Source organism: Triturus cristatus, chromosome 4_1, assembly GCF_964204655.1.
Source record: "Triturus cristatus chromosome 4_1, aTriCri1.1, whole genome shotgun sequence".
NCBI classification, from domain to species: Eukaryota; Metazoa; Chordata; class Amphibia; order Caudata; family Salamandridae; genus Triturus; species Triturus cristatus.
The window spans coordinates 440131486-440143986 of NC_140585.1; the positions used below are offsets into that span (position 1 = coordinate 440131486).

The 12501-nt window shown below is 44.3% G+C and overlaps 1 protein-coding gene across 4 annotated transcripts in view; it reads left to right on the forward strand.

The window, feature by feature from the left end:
• Positions 1–12501, forward strand: part of DCPH1 (damage control phosphatase 1) — a 196048-nt gene that overhangs the window by 138904 nt on the left and 44643 nt on the right. For all 4 annotated transcript variants that reach the window (XM_085652594.1, XM_085652592.1, XM_085652591.1 and 1 more), the window contains exon 4: positions 5818–6059. In XM_085652594.1, the coding sequence (XP_085508720.1) occupies positions 5818–6059 (242 nt within the window). The remainder of the gene's footprint in view (positions 1–5817; positions 6060–12501) is intronic.

Below are 12501 nucleotides of genomic sequence, written 5' to 3' on the forward strand. Positions count from 1 at the left end.
GTGGATAAAGTGCAGACAATAGTTAGGGGAGAGGCGTTTGATCTGAGTGCAGCAATAGAGCCAATTGGCCTGGGAAATTTCGATACCTAGGTCCTTCTCCCATGCCACGGGTGCCCTGTCAGTAGGGATGGAAGAAGCCGCCAGTGTGGTAGCGTAAATTTTGGTGACCAATTTCTTTGGGGAGGAGGATGTGTAAAGGAAATTTAGAGTGGCCATCCAGGTGGGAGGCTGGGGAAAAAGGGATGAAGCTTTTTACAGACCGCCCGGAGCTGATAATAAAGCAAAGTATCCATAGGGCCAGAGTCAGCAACAAGAGTGTAGAATGTGTTCTCAGGGTAGAGATCAGACACGGTGGAGAGCCCAAGACGAGTGGCGTGTTTCGCCATCCCCGAAGATTGAAGAGGAGGAAAGGCTGAGTGATGAGCAATGGGCTTCGCAGCTGCAGAGAGCATGTCCGAACCTGAGAATTTCCGGAGCCCCTCCCAATCCCAGCGCAGGGTCTCGACCGTATCGACCTCAGCGCGTGGAGGCCTCACCGGGGCAAACAAAGCGGTAGTGAGCGTCCATGGGGCGGCCAGGTCAGTCTCAATCGCGACATGGGGCTGGAACTGAGTGGGGTGAAGCCAGAAGTGGAGAAAGCTGGCCTGGGCACTGAGGGCATAGAGTTTGAGGTCGGGGGCACCGAGACCACCGCGCGACATAGGAAGGGTGAAGATATTATATTCAATCCTGGGTTGACGGCCAGTCCAAATCAGAGTGATCACTAAAGAGCAGAGTTTACGTAAAAAGGGAGCAGTGTGGGGGATGGGGATATTGAGAAATAAATATAATAGCTTCGGGAGCACCACCATCTTGTCAATTGCTATGCGACCAGCTAAAGAGAGTGGCAAACGACTCCAGAGGGGAATTTGTTACTCCCAACCAGTCCACCGTATGGCCAAAGTTGGTTCTCCAGAGTTAGTCGATGTCCCAACTCAACCAGATCCCAAGGTACCTAGTGGGCTCAGTTGCCCACACAAAAGGATAATCCGGATCGAAGGGACCGTGGCGTCGGTAAGAGGAAATAGCACAGACTTGTTCCAGTTCACCTGGATGCTGGAGTACCCTCCAAAGCGTATCACCTCATGAACCAGAGGACTGAGGTTCTCCTGAGGGTTACGGACGTATAAAGTAACATCATCCGCATACATAGAAACAAGCAAAGCACGAGCCGCAAAGCCGATGGGTGTGATGCTGGCGCAGTCGAGCTGCAAGAGGCTCCATTGCAATGGCGAAAAGCATTGGCGACAACGGACAACCTTGCCGTGTGCCTGCTCGATGGAGATGGGATCGGAGAGTTGGCCGTTGAGTCGAAGGCGGATGGTGGGAAGAGTATAAAGGAGCAGCACTTAAAATAGGAAGGGCCACTCTAAGGTGTCAAAGGCTGTAGTGGCGTCCAGCAGGGCCGCCTCTGCCGGGAGCGATGGGTTTATTTGGTGAAGAACGGAGAAAATGGTCCGGAGGTTATGGGAGGTGGCACGGCCAATGATAAAACCAGACTGATCCGGACGAGCGATAAGCGGCATGAGGGAGAGAAGGCGCGAAACGAGCAATTTGGCAAAAAAGTTTGTTGCCTGTGTTTATCAGTGACAGGGGCGATAAGAATACCGTGATTCGGGTGATATGTCCAGCTTTAAGAGCAAGGTGAGGCCTTGCGCAGTGATGGGTGGAGCTGTCCTGTCTCAAAGGACTCATTATACATGGCGGCTAGGTGAGGAACCAAAGTGGGGGCGAAGGCCTTGTAGAAGGAGGCCGGCAGGCCGTCCAGGCCAGGAGCGTTATCGCCGGGCATATCATTGATTGCAGCTAGTATCTCTTCTTTGGTGAAAGGCTCGTCTAGGAACTCCCAGTGGGGATTACCCAGCCATAACAGTTGGAGGGTGTCGAAGTATTGATCAAGGATCTCATGCGAAGGGACTGAGCCGGCCGTGTAAAGTTGTGTGTAAAATGAAGTAAAGCGCGCTTTGACTTTGTCGGGTGAGGTTGTATGATCAGGTCCGCCGTCACGGAGGGAGTTAATATAAGATGCAGCCCGAGGCGGGCGAATGAGGTTGGCTAGGGTTTTGCTGGGGCGATCGCCCTTGCCAAAACGGCGCGCCCGAGCCTCTGCCAAACTTGTGCGGAAAAATCAGGGTTATCACAATTGGGCCCATATAGGGCTGCAAGTGTCAGAGGCTGGGCATGAAGAGTACCATGAAGAATTACAAAGCGACCTCCAGGGTCAACAACTACCTGTGAGGTCTGCCATGGGAGCCCCTTGCGAAACAGGCTGGACACCCCCGAGAATAATTAAAATAATAAGAGGAGTGAATCTCGCCCCAATGTCAGGAGAGGAGCCTAGAGGACGTGGCGGGCATGAGATGGGTTTCCTGCAGGAAACCTATGTCCACCCTATGATGAATAAGATGGCCGTGGAACAGTCGTGCCTTACGGTGGTCGTTAAGCTCCCGGACATTCCCGGTCCATAAGACAGTGACCATCATGGTGCCGTGTCAGGGAGGAGGATAATAAACAAGTCAATGAGAGGGTAAAAAGGTGCGTAGCGGTTCAAGTGATGCTGCCTCAAATGGTGCGAGAGTACGGTCAGTGCAAGAAGTATGGAGGCACAAAGTGGTGTAATAACCCATTATGCAAAAAGGGCCCCGCATGAGGGCGCCAGTAAGATATTTGCAGTGCCCTCGGCAGAGGGGCAAACAGTGAAATTGCATAAAAAAGGCATAGCAATGAGTGCATTAGGTGCATAAAACAGAAATACAAGATAAAAAAAGGTGTGTCATGTAGGAAACTAAAGCATAGAGCAGTGCAAGAACGAGCAACAGAGCCCCAATGAGAGGCAACAATCCCCAAACATCCCAGCTCAACCAGCCAATCCACCCAACCCAAAAAAAAAACCAGGAGACCCACCACCCCCACTCCAACCCCCCAATCAGGCTGAGATTCCACCCATACCCACCCCAGGGACCCACGACTAGGAAGGGGAGAGTCCATGTCAAGCAAGGGAATTATCCCGTGGGGGCATGGCGTTGCTCAGCATACACCCTTGCCGAGAAGGCAAGGTGGCCAAGCCCTAAGCATGTAAGACAACAATCGAAAATATATATCAAATGGCAGAAGAACAGAAGCCCCTATGTATGGGCCGGGAAAGGCATGACCCAGGGGGCTGTAGCAACGAAGAGAGCCAACGTAGAGCAAGCGTGGAAGCCACAAAACTTGCAAACAGTAAACCAGAGTTAATACACAGCCAGTCAATCATTATCACTGAGGTGGTCAGCTGCAGTGGTCTGAGAGTCAGCAGGTGAAGAGCGATGCGACCTGTCTAGCTTCTTGGCAAAGGGAGGGCATCTTTAGGGTCCGGGAAGACAAGCGTTTTAGAACCCTGTCGGACCCGCAGCTTCGCAGGATAAGCCAGTGAATAGGAAACCTCGTGCTTTTGGAGGATCCGCTTGCCGGGAGGAATTCACGGCGAGCCGCCTGGACAGCGATGGTGTAGTCAGGATAGAACGAGAGAGAGTAGCCTTGATGGCGGATTTCGCCCTTCTCTCTGGCCGCCCTGAGGATGGCATTGCGGTCTCTAAAGTTCAGGATTTTTGCAATGATGGGGCGAGCTGGCAGGCCAGGGCCTGGACGAGGGCCGAGGGAGTGCTGGGCACGCGCGACAATGAAGACGGAGGAGAGGATATCGCCAGAGTTCCCTGACGAGCTGTTCCACAAAGTCCTCCATTCGGGAGATATTGGTGGATTCGGGTACTCCTGTGATGCGGAGGTTGCTCCTCCGGGAGCGTGCCTCCAAATTTTTATTTTTATTTCGAATGAGGTCGAGTATTTTGTCCATCTGTAATAATTTTTGACAATCTTGAGTGGCGGTGTCTTCGGCATCAGAGACCCTGGATTTGACATGCAGAAGACTAGCATCATCCATTGTGTTTTCAAAATAATATAGCTCTGTTTGGAAAATGTATATCCTCCTCTGCTCTTCGACCCTCTTCAGCGCTCTGCGATATTGGGTAAGCCAGAGGACTCCTCTGAACTTCCTCCGATCTCATTACAGCCACAAGCGAACCAGAAATATTATCTCTGTTAGTTGCATTTTTCTAGTTTTCCTTCACAGCGAAGCCGAGTTGTTATGATCCCCGACTGCAGCATGCATTTAAGGGAAACACATTATGGAAAACCGGATGTCGGGGGTGCCAATTTATCGGGGTTAAAATATGGGTAATTAGCATAAGCAGTCGATTCGGATCAGAGGTGGGATGCTGGGAGAGGCTCCCATAGGCTTTCAGCCGGGCAGCAAGAGCAGGTCTATGCGCCAGCTGGATATGTGATTGTGAATAATATGGTTAAACATAAGGGGCTTTCAGGGTTGTTGTCTAATTAAGGCGTACAGGAGTTTTCAAAACGACGTGTTGATTTGATGCAACATTTTCTGCGGATTATTTTTGGGCTAGCACAGCACAAAGCAATCAGTTTATTTTCGTGACCGTTGTTGGGTCTTTCATACTTGTTTCTTTCACAGATAAAGCGCTGTGAGGCTACTTACTGCAAGGTGGTTGCAGCGACTTACAAAAACAACAACATAAACATGCTAAAATAAATGGATCTGAAAATGGGGAAGGGGTCACTGGCAGTGGATGTCAAGAGTGGACCAGTAAGACATTTCACCACTGTTCACGTTTTGCACTGCTAGCAGCAAATGCACAATTTGGGAATTTTATTTGTTAAACATTTAGAAATGCTACTGAGAAGTTGCACATCTTTGCATTTTGGGCAGGTCCAATTCTCTACTTATTTGGCTATAGGGCAACTCTGAGTCTACTATGATAACGATTTACGATGCCCAATGATTTACGATTCCCAAAGCACCGCCAAACGTTGTCTGCCTGACATGGGGTGGGCGAGTGGAGCAACTCCGCCCGCTCGCGGAACTCTGTGTAAATTCAGAGTTGTTCTGCAACTCCGTGGAATTCAGCTTAGTTCTACTCGGCGAGCTACGCCCACCCCTAATCCTTATTTGTGGGGTAAAGTGACTGAAAACTGACGTGATGAGCAACCACCAGACACTGGAGTACTCAAAGTATGGCAAATATTTCTTTGTATACTGTTATGGGTTAAAAAATAGCCTGCTGCATTGTGAATATATTGAAGAAAATGAGTTGGGTATTCCTATAGTCAAGCCTCAACCTTATAGCAGCAGTAAAACCAGAAAGACAACTGGAAGGTAAGCATGTGGAGTATACTGCACACTGGTTATTGAAATAAAAGTAGGTATTGTTCCCAGTTCCAATCTGAGGAAAAAAGACATTTGCTCATCAAAGAGAGTTGCCCATGTAACCAGCCCCTTCATTTTCAGTGTTTAATTTTAAGATGAAGGACTGTGTCTATTTCTAGGTAGAAAACAAACAGTAATAAAATGAGGATACTACTGTAACAGGGTTAAAAGGTTCCATCTTTATTACTTGAGAACATTTTATGGTTTGGTCGCAAGTTATGGTTGATGTCATCTTTGAATACAAGAAAAGGAATACAGTGGCTTCATTTACTGTTTCACAAGGAATGGAGTATGTCTTAAAAAGTAGTTGACACTAGTCCACAGATACAGTGCTCAGATGTTGGGCAAGAAATACCTGGTATGAATAAAAAATGCTAACTGATTCAGGACATACTGTGGCATTATCTTCAGAGCTGATGTGTGTTGATCTTTTAAAAATAATAAGTATGCTTATTCGTATGTTATATAGAATGTATGTACACACGCACTCACTATTTTGTGTCGTATTTTAGGACGGCATTACTGCAGAAAAGAAAGCAATATCCTTTCTTTCTAAATTACGAAATGAACTGCAAACCGACAAACCAATAATTCCTTTGGCCGACAAGCTTCCTGATCAAGAATTGTGGGACCAGTATCTGGAATATCAGACAACTTTAATGAATGAAGAGGGACCTCCCAGCTGGTTTAAATCACCTTGGCTGTATGTTGAGTGTTACTTGTACCGCAGAATTCATGAAGCAATAACTTTGAGGCAAGTAGCTTAATCTTTGTAGAATATTTATTTGTGGCGGTTTTATAAGATGCAAATGTTAATGGATAGCTAGTGCCATCAGACAAGAGTCTAGACTCAATAGTATTTCTCTGGTGGTTCGTTTTGGCACAAGGGAGCTTGTCTTTTTATTTAGGTTCAATTAAAGAGAAACTCCTTCTTAAATTATAAAGGTATGCCTTCCTCTAACTCAGTAATCTACTTGGGACCTATCAAAACTATTTACGAGATCTCAGTAATGGGAAGCTAACATTTTGTAATTTCTGGGAAACACTGGAACACAAGGTCTGTACGGCCACACGGGGTTCCTTTCTTCTGCACTGACATGCCAGTCTGACAGGGCAGTTCTCCTGAGGATCTTAAAGGTAGGTAGTCCTGGGCAGGGAGAAAGCTAACATTTGATTGTATTTCAAACACTTGTCAGTATTGCTAAGAAGAAAGACATTGCTCATATCCTTATCTAATTACAAGTGTGAATGTGTGTCATACTTTATGCTTGTCACCATCACTGCATGTTAACTACTGTATTCATTTACAAGTAAACTGTTTATAGTCTCTCTATTTTTCATAATAAGTCTTACACCAGGAACCACTCTTGGTCATCTCCTGCTTGGCCTCTGATGCCCAGTCTTTTGGGCAAAGGTTCTTAGTAAAGCTTCATCAGACTTGGTTATCATTGCTATTCATGTTCTGTTGCACTATGTAATGTAATGCCCTTTTTTAATATAATTCATATTGAATTTCATAACGTAATTTCTAAAAAGTACTACATATTTGTCTATGCCAACTCTGTTGTATTCTACAATTAATTTCAAAATTATGTAGTTTTATTTTCATGGTTTTTAAACTTGCCTGCAAATTTAGCAAAGTATGCCAATTAACCTCTATTGATCCTTTGAGTACAAAAGGCAGCAAAAACTTTTGAAATTGTCACAAGCATATTACAGGAAGGTTTTGCCTTATATGGAACACTCAACGTTCTGTGGAGATAGCTTAACCACTATTTTAATTGTCTTTACAACCACCAGGGACACAGCAGTCTTCCTTATGCTTTGTGTTGATGCTCTTCTTCTCAATATCTTGTAAAAGGGCAAAAGTATGTACATTTCTTTAGTATTCCTGAAACAGAAAATAAAGCTTGCCATCAACATATCCCCAGGAACACGGAATAAATCTGCACAAGATTGAAGGCCTCATTACGAGATTAGCAGTCCGACCGCCCGAATGCCGCATCCACCAGTAGACAACAGTACTGATTTTTTTTTCTCCATATGTATCAGTGACTTTGTGAACATTTCTACTGCATATGTGTAGAATGCACACATATGCATAATACATGTGGAAAAATATCATTCTACCCATTGCCGGAGTCTGGCCCATATGTGGGCAGTCCAGGCAATTGTTGTATGGCACAAAAAGAACTAACCTGTATATCGCCGCAAACAGGGTCGTAATCCTCGGAGTGAAGATGCTGCTGTGAAGGGGGACCTGATTAAATGGACCCACATCAAACTCTAATGGGAAGAACAGGGGCGGAATCCTTTGTTTCCACCAATTTGAAGCGGTCGGTCAAACCGCCGCCTTTGGCTCATTGGAAAACCAACTCCTAATACTTATGGTGGTTAAACTCCTCTGTACCACCATATGGCAGCTGCTTTTCCCGAACCGTGATCTCTGTAGTCTGCGGTGTGCTGGCGGTGTCAGCGGTTCAGCCGCAGTCTGTGCAATAGCAATCCGCCAAATTTGTAATACAGGGTCGAACCGCTGAGCTTGCGGCGGTCAGCCTGCATCCGCGGGTAGACGGTTTATGGACCGCCAAACTCATAATAAGACCCCTAGATGGAAGAAAAATATCAGATTATGGTAATTGCATAGCCCATGGTGTGCCATTTGAATGGACTTGTCAGGGCTCCTTCTCTTTACTTGGCTGCTTTTGTAATGTTTCCCTATTAGGAAGCAACTACAGAATGGCCATGCGCATCACATACTTCAGGAACCCTTGATTACTTTTGCAAAAAACATACTTTAGCCATCCCAACTATCTTCAAGAGGAGGCTTTCCTTTCAGGATTTCCTAAATATGCTGCCCAGCATAATATCGTGACACTTTATTTTTTTTAAATTTATCATAAGCCTGTTCTATCACATGCCTCTTACATTTAGGCTGGGTTCTGTAAGACCAGTCAGCCTCAGGGTTGTCTTTCCCAAAACATTTTGCCAACTTCCTTCCTGTTTTCTGAAATGTGTTTTTATTGGCCTTAGGACTCCGTGCACTTTGACACTGTTAGCCAATGCTGAATTGCTTGTGCTCACTCATTAAAACATGGTACAGTTGGCCTACACCTGATTGGTACATTTAATTTAATGACAAATCCCCAATAAAGTGATACAACATGTACCCAGGGCCTGTAAATTAAATGCTGCTAGCGTCAGCACTTATTGTGTTGCCCACTTAAGTAGCTCTTTCAAACATGTCTCAGGTCTGCCATTGCAGCCTGTGTGCAGTTTTAAACTGCCAATTTGCCAGATAACTCTTTTCCCAGGCCTAGTCCTTCCTTTTTAATACAAATAAGACACTCCTGAGGTAGGCCTTAAGGGCAATGTGCATTGCATTTAAAGAGTTTGAACATGTACTTTTAAGTTTTACATGTCCTGGTAGTAAAAAAATCCTAAATTAGTTTTCCACTACAGTGAGGCCTATCTTTTCCATAGGATACCATTGGGTAGCCTTATTACATTTAATAAGTGATAATGTTTGTTTGGGAACAGGTAGAAGTGTCATGTTTATACTCAAATGAATTGTAATTTGAAATATTTTTTAGTGGTGAAGTCAGATTGTAAGTCACAGTTCTGAAAATGCCACTTTTATAAAATTGGAATTTTCTTGTCCTAACCATTTGCCAAGCTACCAGAGGGTTAAGCACAGATTATTTTAGTGACTTTTGTGGTTCACCCTGGTCAGGATTGTGGTTGTTTATTGGGAAGGGTATCCTCACCCCTCAATAAGAAACCCAATTTTTAACAGGTTCATAACTATTTCTCATAACTCAGAGGTCACAAGTTATTGGTCAGTATTTAGTTCAACTGAATATTCTTTGGTGATCAAGAACTGCAGCCAAGACAAAGTGTGGCGTTTTGACCCTCATGGTTCCTCACAATGTCTTGTATCATGTAGGGGCTTAGGGTTCTGTTTGTCATTTACCACCAAAGGGATACCTGGGTTTAACAACCAAATACATCAGCTCCTAGTCGGATTGCCTGTATATAATTATATTTGTTCATGCTTCATTTAACCTCAGTTAAACCTTCTTCTTAACCTACACGGCATCAGTGCATATCTGTCAACCACCAACATTGTAACACAGGGATACAGATTTTTCCTGCATCCTCCATGAACACATACCAACCCTTCTACAGAACATCAGTACAATAAGCTCTTTCTACTTTGACTGATACTTTTCAGATAATACTATTGCTTATAATAGAAACCGCAGTAACAGTTCCCACCATAATGAATGGTTCAAGTCAAGCCTTGCAGTTCATATACTGACACTGTCTTGTTGGAGAAAATCTCAATTTCTTCTATATCTGGAAATTGGCAGATGGTAATCGTAATGCTAAATAGGCTTTTGTGAAAGAGTGCCATCTTTGTTTTGGGGTATAAGCATTTTCATAGTGGTAGGATAAAACATTTGATCCATAGATGTAATTCAAATTTCCATCAAATGTAGCATCCTACCAGCTGGATTTCAATTGAAAAATATTGTCTTTTTTCTGTTTAGAAGGTAATTTATTTTCCTGTGGGTAGGGTGGAGTAGACATGCTTCTTTATCTTCCCCTTTTCATTCCATAGTTATAATGCAGATTACTGTCAGCTATACGAACCATGGGCCAAGAGACGTTACTTTCAAATCATATGCTAGCAGCACAGAGCCTTTGTTGCAAAAACACCACACAAATAAGATGACCAGGCACGCTTTTTTGCACCTCCATCACCAAACACTCAGTTCAACTGTAATCAGTGTCCTGTCAGAAATTACAGCACTTCAACATTCTATGGACAGAGATATGAGAATTGAAAGGTGGGGGAGAGGGGAAAGGAACATACCATAACAGCAACTGAGAATGCGTGTAAGGGTCAGGAGGGAAAAAGCTGGGAAGGTAATGAAGAATTATTAATTGCAACACATAATTTTAGGGGAATGCACAACTAAAACACATTATGTAACAGTACTAAGTCACTGTAGGATTATCAAATTTCAAGAGGAGAGACAGATGGGAAGGGTGACCTCCTCACAAAATCTTATTAGGCTGGTTTTCCTGGCGGTGCACTTTTTTTGGTTTTTTTATTACGACTTGATTTAGCTGGTAAGATTTCCCTTATGGTGTCAGTATTATTATAATTAGGTAGGTACTTGGGCACTCTATCCACACTCCATGTTTGGCCTTTCTCTAAGGTTACAACATTTCATCCTAAACATCACACCTTGCGAGATTTGGAAAACAAACTAATGTCTCCCTTCCTGACCCATGCTGTTTTTTAGGTCTCGCCTGACGTTGCAGCGCGCATGCGTTGCTCGCTCTGCAAGTGCTTCTTGGAATCAATACGGTTTCAGAAGTCGTGTCTCAGCTCCGCCTGTAATTTTAATTGGCGTGCGTCGTTTATCGTCCGTGATTATGCTAAACATAGTTTGTTGATTGTACCGAAGGGTTTTTAATCCCTCCTGGTTGCCACCCTGTTCTCTTTTGGCCACGCCCACCGGGACTGGATCTTTTACTTGCAGCGGGAGACATTCTCTCTTAATTAGCAGCTAAGCACTTTTTTTTGTATTACCGCGTTTATCTTCAAGAATGGCTGGCACGCCTTTCATTTCTCTGGCGCGGCTTGTTTTAAACATTAGTTCTAAAGATCCGTTTCAATTTTATACCAAGATGGCAAACCACCGGTCTGCCCGTTTCAAACAGCAGGAGAATCCAGCCAGAGTGTGACGTTGTAATTCCTGCAAAGACGGAGTATTTTATTGTATTTAAATTTAAACTATATGTTTCCTTTTAGTGGAGAACCTACGGGTTCTGCGGCCGTTAACTCCTGTTCCCTCTCCCTCAGACACGTGTTTACGAGCCCCCGAGGGACTTCAGACGGCTTCTCGTTTTTGTCAAACAAACTTTTTCACTGCAGGTAACAAGTCATATTTTCGAATATTGTCCTTAAATTATATCAGATCAACATCCAAACCTGCAAAGCGATCCCTTATAGCACAAAGCTTGCGCCGTGCACACGGCACCGCACATCGGTGCGGACAGAAACGGCCAAACTTCACTTGTCTTTCTTAATATTAATTAGTTTTACTTCTCACTGACTTAATAATTTCGTTCCTAAATGAATTCGTTGTATTATTGAGGCGTTTGGGCGGGTCGAAAGCTGTCATTTTATCAGATATGTGGGTGCAAACAATTGCAGATTTATTTGTATCCTGAAAACGAAAATGAAACCAAATACAAAAATACCCAAAAAATGCTGAAGGAAAAATACTTTTTGCAGATTTTCGAGGTTCTTCCGTTAGGGAGACGGGTGGGGCCGCCAGTTTCTGGTGCGGGATAACAGTAATATGTGTGATTCAATCGAATCGAACATCTCTTACCATCAACCCATTTTTTCTGTTTGCTTAGTGCGGCACCTTTTTTCGCCAAGGTATTTACAGCTTGGTAGGGATCACACATTATTGAAAAACATGTTTGGTTTAGATGAGAAGCCAAGGTGTGTGTACCTTTCCACGAAGACCAAGGTGTTTTCCTTTAATTTCTCAAAGCCGGGAGGGTGAGGGTCGAATGGACCCCATGCTGCCCTTTCCATATACGATAATTTCTCGGTTTTAACAATTAACAGCCATGTCCGCTAGGATAGCTCAGCGATCTGAGCACTTGTTCATTCCATTTGGCAACTCTAGTTAACCAGTTACAACTAGTTACTACTGGTCCCATTTTGATTAGGATTTTTTGGACTACATAGAAAGGCAGAATAAATGCAATTGTTAAAAATAAAAATTGACGTTAGACAACAGACACCATTAGAATCCGTTATATTGTTGTAATGTAACCAGTACTTACTGGAATGATTTTTTTTCCCCTTACCTTCCCGGTAGACGTGCAAAAGCCTGTACTTGCTTCACCCTTGCACGTCAATCGAGATACCATCAGTAACTAGAGACTGTAATGGTTGCCAAGAGTCCTTGCAGGACAGGCGCCGCCGTTCATCCTTTCGAAGTTGATACTTAGGAGGGGTGGAGGGAGTCGCTTGCATAATTATAACGCGCAGTATTTAGAAAGCTTCTGAGCGGCGCCCTTGCGCTCAATAAGACGCATCTGTATGTGTTGCGTGGACCGTTCTATACATCAAATGCAGTGTTTCCTAACACCGTACTGTC